General features: G+C 46.0%; 1 protein-coding gene across 1 annotated transcript in view; it reads left to right on the plus strand.

The window, feature by feature from the left end:
* LOC310639293 (tyrosine-protein phosphatase non-receptor type substrate 1-like) overlaps positions 1 to 17,851 on the plus strand; it is a 144,083-nt gene that overhangs the window by 105,745 nt on the left and 20,487 nt on the right. The window contains exons 3-7 of the mRNA XM_083360901.1: positions 3,865 to 4,206; positions 4,388 to 4,708; positions 8,487 to 8,834; positions 11,554 to 11,655; positions 13,382 to 13,403. Of these exons, the coding sequence (XP_083217027.1) occupies positions 3,865 to 4,206; positions 4,388 to 4,708; positions 8,487 to 8,834; positions 11,554 to 11,655; positions 13,382 to 13,403 (1,135 nt within the window). The remainder of the gene's footprint in view (positions 1 to 3,864; positions 4,207 to 4,387; positions 4,709 to 8,486; positions 8,835 to 11,553; positions 11,656 to 13,381; positions 13,404 to 17,851) is intronic.

A 17,851-nucleotide genomic window follows, 5' to 3' on the forward strand; every position in this document is an offset into this window, starting at 1 on the left:
ATTATTATTATTATTATTATTATTATTATTATTATTATTATTATTTATAGTTGGAAGGGACCTTGGAGGTCTTCTAGTCCAACCCCCTGCTCAGGCAGGAAACCCTATACCATTTCAGACAAATGGCTGTCTAGCCTCTTCTTAAAAACTTCCAGTGTTGGAGCATTCACCGCTTCTGGAGGCAGGTCGTTCCACTGGTTAATTGTTCTAACTGTCAGGAAGTTTCTCCTTAGTTCTAGGTTGCTTCTCTCCTGGATTAGCTTCCATCCATTGTTTCTTGTCCTGCCTTCGGGCGCTTTGGAGAAGAGCTTGACTCCCTCTTCTTTGAGGCAGCCCCTGAAATACTGGAAGACGGCTATCATGTCTCTTCCTCATCCTTCTCTTCATTAAACTGGACATACCCAATTCCTGCATCCGTTCTTCATATGTTTTAGCCTCCAGTCCCCCGATCATCTTTGTTGCTCTTCTCTGCCCTCTTTCTAGAGTCTCAACAAAGAGGCCATCTAGGTCAAAATTGAACAGCCCTCTCTCTGGAGGGGAGAGATACGACATCACCTATCTCCAGTCATATTCAACTTTGTGACCCCATGGACCATCGCAAACCAGCCTTTCCCCACCCGCCATCCTCCATCATCTCCCGGAGTTTTCCCAAATTCACATTCATTGCACCATTGACCCTGTCTAGCCATCTCCCCCTCTGCCATCCCTTTCTCCTTTGGCAATCTGTCTTCTCCAACATCAGAGTCTTTTCCAAGGAGCCTTCCCATTTGGTGGTCAGAATATTTGAGCTTCAGCTGCAGGAACTGTCCTTCCACAGAAAACCTTCGATTTACCTTTCCTTGAATCCAAAAATTGCATCTTCAACTCTCTCTCTCTCTCTCTCTCTGATGTCCGCCTTGGTTCTAGAAGAGTCATGGAAGTTTCCGAACTCCCGCGATTCGTTCCCCAACACTTTTTCTCATCTCCGCCACCAGCTCTGGAATTCAGTGGCACGTGGTACATTATCCAAAAAGCACGTGGCTCTTTTTCTTTTGTTACATAAAAGTGCATTTGTTAAAAAGCCTAATTATGGAACATGAGCGGCGGTTACACAGTGTGAAAACAGATTGCTCGAAGCATTAGATAGCAAAATTGTACACTTTACCTGCCATTCGATCTTAAGAGAGTTTGGATGGTGGGTTTGGTCTTTGTATTCAATAAGACGCCCAAAATCAATTTTGCATCTGGTAGCCACAGGGCCTCTGAGCGTCTTTTCCATTTGTGTGACAGTGTGTTTAAAAAACCTGGGGGATTAGAGGAACATAAAACAATAGAGTTGAGAGGGACTTTGGAGGTCTTATCATCCAACCCCCTGCTCAGGAAGGAGACCCCACACCATGGCAGATAAATGGTTGTCCAGTTTCTTCTTGAAAGCCTCCATTGATGGAGCATTCACAACTTCTGGAGGTGGGTTGTTCCACTGGTTAATTGTTCTCCCTGTCAAGAAATTTCTCCTTAGTTCTAGGTTGCTTCTCTCCTTGATTAATTTCCACCTGTTGCTTCTTGTTCTGGCTTCGGGGGCTTTGGAGAAGATCTTGACTCCCTCTTCTTTGGGGCAATCCCTGAGAGATTGGAAGACTGCTATCATGTCCCCCCTCGTCCTTCTCTTCATTAAACTAGACCTACCCAATTCCTGCAACTGTTCTTTGTATGTTTTAGCCTCCAGTCCCCTGATCATCTTTGTTGCTCTTCTCTGCACTCTTTCTAGAGCAGACATGTCAAACACAAGGCCCGGGGGCCAGATCCGGCCCGCGAAGTGGTTTCATGTGGCCCGTGAAGCCATCCTGGAAACAGTGAGGGAACGGCCCTCACTGCCTTGGCCCTGGCCCAGAGACCCTCCTTCTGCCAGAGACCCTCAGATCTGTCCCACTCCTGCCCAGGACCCCATAGGCACCCTTGATGCCAACGATGTAGAGCTGGCCACGCCCACCCAGTAGGCCATACGCACTCTAGCCACACCCACCCAGTAGGCCACGCCCACCCTGGCCATACCCACCCGGCCCCTTGAGGGCAACCGCAATGCTGATGCGGCCCTCAATGAAATTGAGTTTGACACCCCTGTTCTAGAGTCTCAACATCTTTTTTACATCTTGGTGACCAAAACTGGATGCCATATTCCAAGTGTGGCCTTACCAAGGCCTTGTAAAATGGTATTAACACTTCTTTGGGGCAGCCCCTCAAATATTGCAAGACTGTTATCATGTCCCCCCGCCCCCCCGTCCTCTTTTCATTAAACTACTAGACATACCCAATTCCAGCAACCGTTCTTTGTATGTTTGAGCCTCCAGTCCCCTGATCATCTTTGTTGCTCTTCTCTGCACTCTTTCTAGAATCTCAACATTTATTATATAAATATAATTTTAAAAAAACACATCTTTTTTATATCATGGTGACCAGAACTGGATGCCGTATTCCAAGCGTGCCCTTACTAAGGCTTTGTAAAGCGGTATTAATACTACACATGATCCTGATTTTATCTCTCTGTTTATGCAACCAAGGATTGGCTTTTTTGGCTGTTGCTGCACACTGTTGACTCATATTTGAGTGACTGTCCATTGAGGCTCCGGGTTCCCTCGCACAGTTACTGGCATTAAGTAACTGCGAGAGGGGATGCGTGCTTCAAACGTAACATAAAATGCACAAAGCTTTTTGCTCTGGAAAGTGTTTCATTGCAAGGAATTGGGGCACTCGTTACGTTCAATGTTGCCATGTTTTAAAAATAAGCAAAGCCTATTCACGGCGAACAGAAGGCAAGCAACATTCCTAAACATCGGCGGCAGTTTTTAAGAAATAGCGCCGTGCAACAGATTTAGATTCTTAAGAAGAAATTAATATTGCAATGAAACACCCTTAAATGGTATTGTATTATTTCAAGGAAGGAAAAAATCTTCCTTTGAATTGGAGCAGCCGGCGTCTTCACTGGTCCGATGCAATTACCGTCATCTGTAAAATACGATGTTTTCATATTTTTTTTTCTTTAAAGTGCCATAAAATCAATTTTACGATCCAGTTTTTCTACCTTTGCAAGGTGCTTGAGGCAGACAGTTTGATGATGCTCTTTACTAAACCAACAGGGAACGAAAAGTCCCAAAATGGTTTTATAGTTGCCGTAACAAGAACTGAGGGCAGATTTAAACCAATTCTTCCCTTGTCGTTAGCGATAGTCCTCGACTTATGACGGTAGCGGAGCTTGGAATTAACAGCTACCCTGGTGGTCCTTCACTTACAGCCACACTGGAGCCCAGAATCCATGTTGCTGAGTGAGAAAATTGGTGAAGTGCGTTTTGCCCCCACTTTACGACTTTTCTGGCCGCGTTTCTTAAGTGAATCGCTGCCGTTGTTAAGTGAGTAACACCGTTGTAAAGTGAATCTGGCTTCCCCCATCGACTTTGCTTGTCAGAGGTTCGCAAAAAGGGATCACGTGACCCCCGGGGGGGGAAACGTTGCAACGGTCAAAAATACGAGTCAGTTGCCACCCATCCGAGGAGGAATTAATTTCCTGATAGCGAGAACAATTAATCAGTTAATTAAACAATTCAACAATTATTCCAGAACTTTTGGGTGCCCCACCGCTGGAGATTTTCTAGAAGAGATTGGGCAGTCATTTGTCCAGAATTGTGTAGGGTCTCCTGCTTGAGCAGGGGGTTGGACTAGATGACCTCCAAGGTCCCTTCCAACTCTGATACTCTTTTGTTCAACTCTGTTCTGGTAATCTCAACCAGAACGGAATGCAAGTAATTCTGTTCTCCGAAGGGGCACCGCCAGAGGAGCGGTGACCATTTTCTAGAGGAAACCTAGTCACAAAAGTGTCTCTTTCTGTTTCAGTTGTTACAGGACAGAAAATGGAGGTAACACAACTTCCGGAAACCGTATCGGTGAACGCTGGAGACAGCCTCACTCTACAGTGTACATTGACTGGGGCAAATTTACCCGGAGGCGTGCGGTGGTTCAAAGGGCTGGACAGAAACCAGCCCCCCATTTACAGCGATACGCAAGTTGCTTCCAACCGCGGGGTGAGGCTGGTCCCAGGATCCAACATGGACTTCAGCATCAACATCTCAAACATCCGTCCTGAAGATGCCGGGACCTACTATTGCGTGAAGTTCAGGGCAGGGGCCTCAGAGAGAGAACTGATTTCGGGGAAAGGCACTCTGGTCTCCGTAATTGGTAGGTGGCCCACCCACTTGCTCTTTGGGGGTGGGGGGAGATGTTCCCAGTCAACCGAGAGACATGTGGGTGTAAATCCCATGTTCTGAAGTTGAGTCTCTCCAACCAAACACAGTCTTGTAGCTTCCCGTGTTATCTTTGAGGAACGTCAACTGATATCTCTCTCTACTTTCTCCTTCAGCCAAGCCATCCCAGCCTGCGGTTCGTGGCCCCACAAGAAGAATCACAGTGGGGTCTCAGGCCGCCTTTAACTGCTCCACAGAGGGATTTTCCCCCCGAGAGATCACAGTCAGCTGGTTGAAGGACGGGAAAAAAATACAGGCTGCCCAGACCATCATCCTGAATTCGGATGGAACAGAGAGCATCTCGTACCGAGCGGAGAGCACGGTGGACATCCCGCTGGAGCAAGGAGATGTGAGGTCTCAGCTGACCTGCCAGATCCAACACAGATCGTTGGATGGTCCTCTCCGGCAGGCCTTCCCGCTCGGTGATGTCCTAAGAGGTAGGTGAGCTCTGCGTTGCAAAGAGGGACAAGTAAGGTTCTACATTTAGGCAGGAAAAATCAAATGCACAGGTATAGTATAGGTGGTACCTTGCTCGATAGTAGTAACTGTGAGAGGGATCTCGGAGTCCTAGTAGACAATCACTTCAATATGAGCCAGCCGTGTGCTGCAGCTGCCAAAAAAGCCAACACAGTGCTAGGCTGCATTAACAGAGGGATAGAATCAAGATCATGTGAAGTACTAATACCACTTTACAAGGCCTTGGTAAGGCCACACCTGGAATACTGCATCCAGTTTTGGTCACCACGATGTAAAAAAGTTGTCGAAACTCTAGAAAGAGTACAGAGAAGAGCAACAAAGATGATTGGGGGACTGGAGGCTAAAACATATAAGGAACGGTTGCTGGAATTAGGTATGTAATGAAGAGAAGGACAAGAGGGGACATGATAGCAGTCTCCCAATATCTCAGGGGCTGCCCCACAGAAGAGGGAGCCAAGCTATTCTCCAAAGCACCTGAAAGCAGGACAAGAAGCAATGGATGGAAACTAGTCAAGGAGAGAAGCAACCTAGAACTAAGGAGAAACTTCCTGACAGTTAGAACAACTAACCAGTGGAACAACCTGCCTCCAGAAGTGGTGAATGCTCCAACACTGGAAGTTTTTAAGAAGAGACTGGACAGCCATTTGTCTGAAATGGTATAGGGTTTCCTGCCTCAGCAGGGGGTTGGACTAGATGACCTCCAAGGTCCCTTCCAACTTATTATTATTAAGGCCGCAGAGTCTGGACCTGGTAGAGGGCCCTCCGTGGCAGAGGGAAGACACCAGGCAAAGCTAGGTTCTCGTCCCACGGAAGCCCACTGAAACCAACCCTCTTTCTCAGCCCAAGCTGCCTCCCAGGCCTGTGGCTACCGGGAGTGGGTCTTTAGAAAGACCTTCCACTTCTGGCTCTTTCCCCAGGGACTTGGGTCAAGTTGAGTAGAGCTCCCAAGTGGTGAGATATATTTTAATCCTGATTGTCCCGGAATCAGGATTAGTGGTGTGCTCTGTTTTTCCTTTGTATTTTTGCTCCGTGATTTTGCACGCTGCCCAGAGTCCAATGATTTGAGTTGGTTGGCCAAATACATTGTCATGATTTAAAGGCTAATCAGCTGATGCAGTGTAATATAAGGTGGATGATGCAATGATAGGAATGGCTCAGCAGGGTCTGCGTCCCTTTAGGAGCCTGAGTATAAAAGAGAAGGCCCTGCTGGAGTGTGTCTCTCTCTCGTCCGTTTCCTGCTGTAACTGCTGTGTGTTGGAGTTTGCTATATTACCATGTGTATGTATATTGTTCCTGGTGTATGATATTGCAGATAGTGTAAAATAAACCACCATTTAATACAGACCACTGTTACTGTGTTTACTCCTGGGTTATCTCAGTGCAATAAGACTTTGCATACTCTGACATACACTCAGTCCTCAACTTACAACTGTTCATTCAGTGACCGTTCAAGGTTACAACAGCACTGGAAAAAGTGACTTATGACCTTTTCCCCCCCCACTTAACGATTCTTGCGACATCCCCAGGGTCACGTGATCAACATTCAGAGGCTTGGCAACTGGCATGTACTTATGACGGTTGTAGTGTCCCGGGGTCACGGGATCCCCTTTTGCAACCTTCTGACAAGCAAAGTCGAAGGGGAAGCCAGATTCCCTTAACAACCGTGTGGCTAAGTTCACAACTGCAATGATTCGCTTGCTGTGGCAAAAAAACGTCGTAAAATGGGGCCAAACGTGAACAACTGCCTTGCTTAGCAAGGGAAACTTTGAACTCAGTTGTGGTTGTAAGTTGAGGACTACCTGTGTATGTCACAGAAAGAAGGTGTGTGTGGGAAGCTGACACCCAAACGAACGGCAGGATAAAAAGACCAATTTAGGAATCTAAAAATCTGCCTTATGTAAACAAACGAGGCTAGAGGTTTGCTGAAAACTGAACGGAGTTCTTTCTTTTCTTCTTTGTTCATAGCGTTAAAATTCTGATCTTGGGCTTCCTGCAATCCTGTCGACCTGCAGCTCAAGTATCCAAAGAAATGTCCAGGGTTGTATTCATTTCTGTAAAGCTTACTGTTTATTGACTACATGACCTGGTATCGGGCAAAGTAAAACTAACTCCAAAATCCCAAGGCATCAATCAGACCGTAGCACATTAACAATGACATTCCCAGCCGAACTCCCCAGATGTCCATGTAGCTCATGTAAACAAGTTCTCTTTGTTATGGGAACCGTCTGCTATCTTCTTCACACCTGCTAGAATGTCCTTGAAAGGTTTCCAGGCACCTGACTCTCTGGAAACTTCCGTGGAGGTGGAGAGCTTTCATTTCCCTAACTAACTCAGTCAAAAGCAACACCTCCCCTCCCCTTACTCTACGGCCGAACCTATGGCACATGTGCCACAGGTGGCACACAGAGCCCTCTCTGTGGGCTCGCGCGCCGTTGCCCCAATCCTAGGCCTTCAAGCTGGGTTTTATAAAACCTTTTCGCTTTAGGCCTCCGCTGCTGTGTGCCCCCCCCGCCAAAAAAGGTTCAATCAATCAATTTCAACGTCTCGCGGGGAAATAAAAGCTCTCGCAAAGTTGGGATTGATTGATTGGACTTTTTAGTCCCACCCAGTCTGCCGTTACCACTGTGGCCATGCCCCCCAATGGGCCACACACCCCCAATGGGCCACGCCCACCCGGCACCCGACGACACATAAGTGGGTTTTGGGTTGCAGTTTGGGCACTCGGCCTCTAAAAGGTTCGCCATCACTGCTCTAAGGGCAAGATGCAAACAGAGAGGCACTTAGCTGCCCAATTTTCACTCTGGACATGCTGCCCCCTCGGCAGAAGAATGGATCTGAAAAAAATAATAACCAGGATTGCATTCAGAGAACCTACTTGTTCCCCCAGTGCCACAATGGGAGACAGAAAGACTTGGGTTCTAGGCAGGAGCCGTGAGTTTGTAGCTCTTCTGACTAACCTCTTCGGCTTTCTTTGCTCATATTCATAATAGTAAAGTTGGAAGGGACCTTGGAGGCCATCTAGTCCAACCCCCTGCTCAGGCAGGAAACCCTATACCATTTCAGACAAATGGCTGTCCGTTCTCTTCTTAAAAACTTCCCGTGTTGGAGCATTCACCGCTTCTGGAGGCTGGTGGTTCCACTGGTTAATTGTCCTCAGTGTCAGGAAGTTTCTCCTTATGTCCAGGTTGCTTCTCTCCTTGATTAGTTTTCATCCGTTGCTTCTTGTCCTGCTTCCAGGTGCTTTGGAGAAGAGCTTGACTCCCTCTTCTTTGGGGCAGCCCCTGAGATATTGGAAGGCTGCTATCATGTCACCCCTCACCCTTCTCTTCATTAAACTACACATCCCCAATTCCAGCAACCGTTCCCTATATGTTTTAGCCTCCAGTCCCCCAATCATCTTGGTTGCTCTTCTCTGTACCCTTTCTAGAGTCTCGAAATCTTTTTTACATCGTGGTGACCAAAACTGGATGCAGTATTCCAAGTGTGGCATTACCAAAGCATTGTAAAGTGGTATTAGTACTTCACTTGATCTTGATTCTATCCCTCTGTTAATGCAGCCTAGCACTGTGTTGGCTTTTTTGGCAGCTGCAGAACACGGCTGGCTCCTATTTAAGGGATCGTCCACTAGGACTCTGAGATCCCTTTCACAGTTGCTACTATTGAGCAAGGTACCACCTATACTATACCCGTGCATTTGGTTTTTCTTGCCTAAATGTAGAACCTTACTTTTTTGCTCAGTTCCTCCCAAAGTCCGTCTGGAGACCGGCCCGCCTTCCCCTGTCCAGCTGAACGCCACGGTGACGGTCACTTGCCACGCAGAAAGTTTTTATCCGGACGATGCAAAAGTGGAGTTGTTTTCCAAGGACGCCCCAGGCAGAAAAGGAATTGTGGGCCCGAGGACCCCGAATCCAGATGGGACCTTTTCCCTCAAGAGTCACCTGGAGTTGATGGCCACCGAAGACAAGAACTCCTCCGTGTTCCTTTGCCAGGTCCAGCATAATTCCCAGCCTCTGGTCAACAAAAGCACCGTCCTCTTGATTAGGATGCAAACTGAAGACAACAAAAGTTTCAGCGACAATTCAGAAAGTAAGTATGGCCTTTGCCGTTGATTCTTCAGAGGTTTTGTTACATGTCCACCCCGTTTCCTGTTTCATTCCGTCGTTGGTCCTTTGGTCTTTCTTGATTTCAGGACAACATGGAGCTCTACTGTTGTTCTAAAATATTTGAGTGAAGGGCCTGTTGTTCCAAGACTCGGCCCAGGTGGGGAGGTTCTAGAACCAGAGCTGGAAGTCCACCCTGAGTGTAGCGAAGCTCAGAGATGACCTTGAAGATATGATATGATAACTCTTAGCAAAACAGGAAGAATAGGACAGAACAGAAAATAGGGAATAGAAGAGAAGAGAAGAGAAGAGAAGAGAAGAGAAGAGAAGAGAAGAGAAGAGAAGAGAAGAGAAGAGAAGAGAAGAGAAGAGAAGAGAAGAGAAGAGAAAATATGGGATGGAATGGAATGGAATGGAATGGGATAGGATAGGATAGGATAGAATAGAATAGAATAGAATAGAATAGAATAGAATAGAATAGAATAGAATAGAATAGAATAGAATAGAATAGAATAGAATAGAATAGAATAGAATAGAAAATATGGGATGGAATAGAATAGAATAGAATAGAATAGAATAGAATAGAATAGAATAGAATAGAATAGAATAGAATAGAATAGTAAATATGGGATGGAATAGAATAGAATAGAATAGAATAGAATAGAATAGAATAGAATAGAATAGAATAGAATAGAATAGAATAGAATAGAATAGAATAGAATAGAATAGAATAGAATAGAATAGAATAGAATAGTAAATATGGGATGGAATAGAATAGAATAGAATAGAATAGAATAGAATAGAATAGAATAGAATAGAATAGAATAGAATAGAATAGAATAGAATAGAATAGAATAGAATAGAATAGAATAGTAAATATGGGATGGAATAGAATAGAATAGAATAGAATAGAATAGAATAGAATAGAATAGAATAGAATAGAATAGAATAGAATAGAATAGAATAGAATAGAATAAATAGAATAGAGCAGAGCAGAACAAAACAGAATAGAAATATAGAATAGAATAGAAATTTAGAATAGAATAATAGAGTTGGAAGGGACCTTGGAGGTCATCTAGTCCAACCCCCTGCTCAGGCAGGAAACCCTATACCATTTCAGACAAATGGCTGTCCAGTCTCTTCTTAAAAACTTCCAGTGTTGGAGCATTCACATCTTCTGGAGGCAGGTGGTTCCACTGCACCGTTGGTGGAACATCAGGTCTCATTCAGTTTACACCCGTACAACTTCTTCCGATGGTCTGTTAATCTTTCGTATACAATACTCTTCAAATCAAGATATTCAGGGGAGATGACAGTGAAAGCCAAGGTGATGGCCCCCAAAGGGGAGAAGGTTTCAGTTTTACATTGGTGGCTGCCAAGTTCCTGGAGCCCCCTTGGATGTCAGGCCCCATGAACCAAGAACGAGTTGCTTGTGATGCCTTTCTTTATCTTCGTTCTGCTATAGACAGAATCTGGGCAGACTAAAGCAATTATCTACGCAGCTAGTCCTCAATTTACTGCCACAGTTCAGCCCGGAATTTCTGGGGGGGGCTAAGCAAGACAGCTGCGAAGTGAGTTTTTGCCCCATTTTGCGACTTTTCTCCCCACCCTCGTTCAGCGAATCACGTTGTGCCGCTGTTAAGCGAGTAACAGGGCTGTTAAGTGATTTTGGCTTCCTTGTCAGAAGGTCGCAAGATAGACCGACTCTGGGAGACGGCAACCGTCATAAGTCCAAGTCAGTTGCCAAGCGTCTGAATTTTGATCACATGACCACGGGAAACACTGCAGTGGTTGTAAGTGGGGAAAGCAGTCGTCAGCCTATTCTCTTCAGCGACGTTGTCATTTTGAGCAGTCGCGAAATGAACGGTTGTAAGTCGAGGACTGCCTGTATAACGATGAATATATATTCTGTGAAGTCTGGGGAGGACACCGTTGGTTTTACTCCCCTCAACGGCTTTGACCTTTTCATGATAGAGAGGGGACGATCAATCTGTTTCCCCCGATGCATTTCATAAATGAACGCCGACTGGCTCCAAGGACAGTTCTGTTCTGTTCCAGCCTACGACCGGCCCTGATTATGTATCAGGGACAACCCCTTTTTTTCCTTTGTACAGTCAATAGGCAGGAAAAACCCAACCCAAATTTATTTACAGTTCAAACAAAAAAGCAACAGAATATTTCCTTCAATAAAATGAATTGAAATATCAAACAAGAGTCAACAAACAAGAGTTAAACAGAAGTAGCCAGAACAGACCAGGATCCCCTTAGAATGTCTCCAAACGGTTGCCTTCAGCAACCAGCCCCGCCCACACCTTCCCCTTTTATTATCTGTCCCAAGGTGTGACTTCTCACTGCCTTCTCCTCCTCTCACTGAGTTGCCTCATTGCTCTGCTCTGCTCTGCTCTGCTTGCCCTCTGGATTGCCTTCTGCTTCTAGTGTCTCTGAACAGATTCAGCTGTGACTCCTCTGAGTCCGACCCCTCCTCCTCACACAGCTGAGCCTCATGAGGAACACGACTGGAGGGGCCAGGCTGAGAGTCCTGCAGTGCATCAGAGCCTCCCTCCGACACCGAAGGCTCTCCAAACCCCTCCTCCTCGTCCTCCTCCTCCTCAGATTCCTCGGACTCAGCTGCTGGGAGCACAGGCTGACACTGAATCACAAGTTCAAGGAAATCCACCCTAACCCTTTCTGCAATCTTTCTGCAGATGGTAGAACAACCATGGTAATCATTGCGGTGGTGGTGTGTTCCCTCCTGGTTGTGTTGGTGATTGCGGTTATCTACCTCATCCAAGCAAGACACGGCAAAGGTAAAACATCTGCCTTATTTGTGGTTTGAGGTTCAGAAAGTGGACCATCCTGTGGTCATCGCCCTTGAGATTGATGGAGGCACCCTCTCATCCATTGTGGGGAGGGGGGCTTGATGTGGGGGTCCCTAAACCTGTTCTCCTAATTTAGTTTTCCCTATGGGATGCATGTGATGGATGGATGGAGAGAGGGAGGGAGGGAGGATAGATGGATGGAGGAAGGGAGGGATGGAAAAAGGAGGAAGAGAGGGTTGATCAGTGGAGAATGGGGGTATAGATGAGAAAGAGAGGGAGAGAAAATGGATGGATATGTGGAGGGAGGATGGATGGGGAGGGAGGGAGAGGGTGGGTGAAGGGATGTAGGATTCATGGATAGATAAGATATAGATAGGGAGAAAGAATAGAAGATAGATAGATAGATAGATAGATAGATAGATAGATAGATAGATAGATACTGTAGATGATAGATAGATAGATAGATAGATAGATAGATAGATAGATAGATAGATAGATAGATAGATAGATAGATAGATAGATAGATAGATGATAGATAGATAGATAGACAGACAGACATAGAGGATGGATGGATGGATGGATGGATGGATGGATGGATGGATGGATGGATGGATGGATGGATGGACGGACGGACAGATGAGTGGATAATAGATGAACGGGTGGACGGATGGTTAGATGAGGGCTCCTCAAATTGACCTGGGTTCCTGTTGGCTTTGTGGATACGTTCATGTACTTGGCAACAACAAGTCGAGGACTACATTGGGGGGCCAACGATGCAAGTGTCTCAGTGAGGTTTCTTCCTGGCTGATCCTGTAGTAAGTCAGAGTAAAGCAGCTGCTACGGGTAGCAGAAGGCAATGTGACACCCGCAGATGAGTGGGGGTGGGGGGGGTGGGGGGGAAACAGTGTGATCAGAAGACTCATCCCACCTGCAGGGTTGGATTTGATTGCCAAATCTGATGCTTTCCTGAAATGAAAAGGAAAAAAAAACAAAAAAAACCCCAACAACAACCCTGTCCTTGGTTCGACTCCTCCCATTCTGGCTCACCAGCCTAATAATAATAATAATAATAATGAAGTCGGAAGGGACCTGGGAGGTCATCTAGTCCAGCCCCCTGCTCAGGCAGGAAATCCTATACCATTTCAGACCAGTGGCTGTCCGGTCTCTTCTTAAAAACCTCCAGTGTTGGAGTATTCACCGCTTCTGGAGGCAGGTAGTTCCACTGGTTAATTGTCCTCATTGTCAGGAAGTTTCTCCGTAGTTCCAGGTTGCTTCTCTCCTGGGTGAGTTTCCATCCGTTGCTCACTGACAATCCCCATTGTGGTGATAAATCTGTAGCACCTTGAGCAAAAAAAAAAAAAAGCAGCTGATGGATAGACTGAGGCCAATCGTTTCCTCAACATGATTGGCGTCAAGCTGTGGAAGACTCAGCTGCCTGATACCTTTCGCTGCAATTTATTTAGCCTCAGAGTTTAAACTGTCTTGACTGGGGCCCGAACGTGTTACAGAGAAGCTTCTGGAAAACGTTGGTAGTATCCAGAAATACCTCCTGTGAGAATCGGGCGGGGGGTGGGGGGTGGGGGGGGATTTCCCCTTGGCACCCGACTGCTCCGTATTGTAAGAATCTTGAGTTTGGCAGGATTTTATGGAAACTGATCTTCCAGCTAAATGCGGGATGTTGTTTATTTTTTCCCCCTCTCCCGCTTTCTTCTAGGTAAAGACTCCACAGCTGTAAGGTAAGTCTATTTTTCTTTCCCCCCTCTTTTAATCAAAACAAAGGGGTTGATGTGGGGAAAAAGAAACAAAATGGAGGCCGTTACAATCTGCTGTGCTCCAGCTGCGTTGAAGTATAGTTTTTTTTCCATCCATCTTAGCCCCCAGGATCCACAGCTGGATTGGTACCAAATTTTATTTATTTATTTTTTTAATCCCATTTATATCCCGCCCTTCTCCGAAGACTCAGGGCGGCTTACAAGCTTAGCAGTAGCCTTCATTCTATATATATGCCTGCTTATTAGGGCTTATTAGGGCTAACCCAAGCGGCATTATTACAAAGTCAGCTTAATTGCCCCCAACAATCTGGGTCCTCATTTTACCCACCTCGGAAGGATGGGAGGCTGAGTCAGCCTTGAGCCTGGTGGGACTCGAACCTGCAGTAATTGCAGGCAGCTGGTGTTACTTAAGGAGTCATTAGCCCACTGCTCCACCAAGGCTCTTACTTGGGCTAAGGTTAGGCTAATATTCAGGATTTAAAACTTGTTTGTTTACAGTGGCTAATTTTGCTTGATTTTTTTAAAAAAAAATAACACCCGTAAATCTGTTTGCCTTTTGCAACCTGGACATCACTCTAAATTTATTGAATGAATTGATTGATTGATTGATTGAAAGCGAGGTTGGGCAGAGACAAAGCAAGCAAAGATCAGTAGCTGCCACACAACAAGCTAACTCAAAGTCAGGTTAGCAAGGCATTCTTAAGGCATTCACACCACGTGGTAAGAAAGGAGGAGGAGGAGGAGGAGGAGAGTGAATTAGGGCACGGAGAAGGAAAAAAGAGAAGAGTGAGGAAGGAGGGAGAAGGAGAAGGAGGAGAAGGAGGAAGCAAGGAGAGAGAAGAAGGAGAAAAAGGAGGAGAGGAGAAGAAGGGAGGAGGGAGAAAGGAGGAGGAGGAGGAGGAGAGTGAATTAGGGCACGGAGAAGGAAAAAGAGAAGAGTGAGGAAGGAGGGAGGGAGAAGGAGAAAGAGGAGAAGGAGGAAGGAAGGAGAGAGAAGAAGAAGGAGAAAAAGGAGGAGAGGAAAGGGAGAAAGAGAGGAGAGGAGGAAGAGGAGAGTGAATTAGGGCACGAAGAAGGAAAAAGAGAAGTGAGGAAGGAGAGAAGGAAAAAGAGGACAAGGAGGAAGGAAGGAGACAAGAAGAAGGAGAAAAAGGAGGAGGAGAGGAGAAGAATGGAGGAGAGGGAGAAAGAGAGGAGAGGAGGAAGAGGAGAGTGAATTAGGGCACGGAGAAGGAAAAAGAGAAGAGTGAGGAAGGAAGGAGAAGGAGGACAAGGAGGAAGGAAGGAGAGACAAGAAGAAGAAAAAGGAGGAGGAGAGGAGAAGAAGGGAGGAGAGGGAGAAAGAGAGGAGAGGAGGAAGAGAAGGAGGGAAGAGAGAAGAAGAAAAAAAAGGAGAAAGAGTGGAGAAGGAGGGAGGGGGAGGAGAGAGAGAAGGAGAAGGAGGAAAGTGGAAGGGCGTGGAGAAGGAGAAGAGGGAGGGAGGGGAAGAAGGGGAAGGAGAAAAAGAAGTGAGGAAAAGGAGGAGAAAAAGAGGGAGGAGACGGAGGGGAGAGGAAGAAGAGGGAAGGGGAGGAGAAGGAGAAGAAAAGAGATGGAGAAAGAGAAAACGACGAGGAGGAGGAGGCAGAGGAGAAGGAGAAGAAAAAAGAGAGGAAGAGGAGGAAGGAGAAAGAGGGGGAAGGAAGGCAAAGAGATTAAAGGGGGGGTGGGGTGGGGTGGGGAATCTTACTATGGATGAAACATCATAACCTGGGCCAGGCATCAGGCTGAGAGAAAGGAACAAGCCGCCAAACTCAGCAGAGGCTTATGCAAGGCCTAGTGCAGGGGTCTTCAAACTCGGCCCTTTTATGATCTGTGGACTTCAACTCCCAGAATTCCTCAGCTAGGCATGCTGGCTGAGGAATTCTGGGAATTGAAGTCCACAAGTCATCAAAGGGCCAAGTTGGAAGACCCCTGGCCTAGTGTGTGTGTGTGAACGTAAAAACCGTGAGGAAGAGATGAAACACTCGCCATAGGAAAGAGGATGATCAAGAACAGCGTCCCGTGGCTCCCCCCCCTTCAGCCTTCAAGATGGAAGGGATAAAAAAAAAAACTGTCTCTACGGCTTTGAGAGCCTTTCAGACCTTTTTTTTCTTTTTAAAAAAAAGCCAAAAAAAAAAGACTTGGAGCAAAGAGACCCCCCCCCCAAAAAATAAAAAATAAAAATCAAATCACAGGGAAAAAAATGGGTTGAAGAGGAAGAGATTCTTCAACGTCTCTCTCTTCCAGATCCTAGAGAGTTACTCTAATTTTCCTTTATGTAGTAAGGCTTGATTGCTTCTGGACTTGGCCGATAATCACCAAACGCGCCCGACGATAGGAAATTCCATTGAACCACCCAGACGAAGATTAGCTTAATTATTCCGCTATCTGATCAGCCCTCTTAAAGGAAAGAAAGACAAAAAGAGCTCTCATCTCTAGCTATCGTTTCCGCGCTTGAGGAATTCATTTATTTTTCGGGGGGGGGGGTAATTGTGTAAATTCGCCTTATATTTGGAACGAGATTAAAAAAAGTCTCTCCATCTTTCTCTTTCATTTACGGCAGGGGTCTTCAAAACCTGGCCCTTTGATGACTTGTGGACTTCAACTCCCAGAATTCCTCCGCCAGGCAATGCCTGGCGGAGGAATTCTGGGAGTTGAAGTCCACAAGTCATCAAAGGGCCAGGTTTTGAAGACCCCTGATTTACGGAGCTTTCGGTATGCAGGATTTGCAGGAAGGCAGAAGGCAGGCAGACCATAATGGGGCCTGCCTATTAAGGTTGTAAGTCACGACAGTCGTAAAGCGGGTCACCCACGTGACGCGCTTGATTTAATACTCTGGTTACGGCTGGAGGATCCTGGGAATTAAAGTCCACCAACCTTAAAGCCTGCTGGCTGGAGAATTCTGGGAGTTGACGTCCACCCTTCTTAAACCATGCCAGCTGAGGAATTCTGGGAATTGAAGTCCACCCCTCTTAAAGCAGGCTGGCTGGAGAATTCTGGGAGTTGAAATCCACCCCTCTTAAACCATGCCAGCTGAGGAATTCTGGGAATTGAAGTCCACCCCTCTTAAAGCAGGCTGGCTGGAGAATTCTGGGAGTTGAAGTCCACCCCTCTTAAACCATGCCAGCTGAGGAATTCTGGGAATTGAAGTCCACCCCTCTTAAAGCAGGCTGGCTGGAGAATTCTGGGAGTTGAAGTCCACCCCTCTTAAACCATGCCAGCTGAGGAATTCTGGGAATTGAAGTCCACCCCTCTTAAAGCAGGCTGGCTGGAGAATTCTGGGAGTTGAAGTCCACCCCTCTTAAACCATGCCAGCTGAGGAATTCTGGGAATTGAAGTCCACCCCTCTTAAACCATGCCAGCTGGGGAATTCTGGGAATTGAATTCCACCCCTCTTAAAGCATGCTGGCTAGGGAATTCTGGGAGCTGAAGTCCACCCATCCATGCCGACTGGGGAATTCTGGGAGTTGAAGATGCCAAGACTGAGCAACAGTCCTAGACATTATTTCCGGTGTGAAGTTAAATTTGCAGCAATGTATTGCCTCTGCTTAGCAAATTTTAAGGTATCAATGCTAAAAACATTAGAGTAAGATTTAAATTTCCTGAAAGAGGCAAAACCCAGATCCAGTTGGCCCCAAACTTTTAGGAAACATCTGGCTGATGAGATACCCTTTTTTGCTCCTTCGGCAATTTAGATTTCATTCCAAGCCAAAGGGAGAATTGAAACAGCTGTAACACAAAAAAAGCAGTCAGAATTTCCCCCACAGTCATGCTCTTAAACCTGCGTGGCGCTCATTAAAACTGGCAGAATTGTGATCTAATCACAACAAAATCGTAAAACAGATAACAAACCCAAGCTCGTACTGTAATGGACAGAGTAGGAAATAGTATGTAGGTTAACAATTGCAATGTCACAACAGCAGTGGCTGAAGTAGCTCAACTAGAAAAAGGATCTAGTGTTCTCCCTTTTTAAAATATGTCTAGTGCTTCTCAAACTGCAACTTTGAGAAGTGTGGACTTCAAGTCCCAGAATTCCCCAGCCAGTATGGCTGGCTGGGGAATTCTGGGAGTTGTAGTCCAGACATCTCAAAATTGGGGAGACTGAGGACCATTGATTTTGATTGTTCTCTGTATGTTTGGAAGCAGCATTATCCATTTTCTCCAACCTAGCCATCTTCCAGAAAAGTTAGAACTACGATTCCCAGAAGCTCTAGCTGTATTTATTTCCCAACATCTCCATCCCTATTCAGCAAGACTTCTCATTAACTGTGTTTTATTCCTTTGTCTGCTGTTTTAATTAAGTGCTGGGTTTATTTACGATTGTATTAACCTTTTGCAATGCCAGACACCTTGAGTAAGGGCAGAGGTGGGATACATTCCTTTTTTAAAAA

Source organism: Vipera ursinii, assembly GCF_947247035.1.
Source record: "Vipera ursinii genome assembly, chromosome: 3".
Lineage (NCBI taxonomy): Eukaryota > Metazoa > Chordata > Lepidosauria > Squamata > Viperidae > Vipera > Vipera ursinii.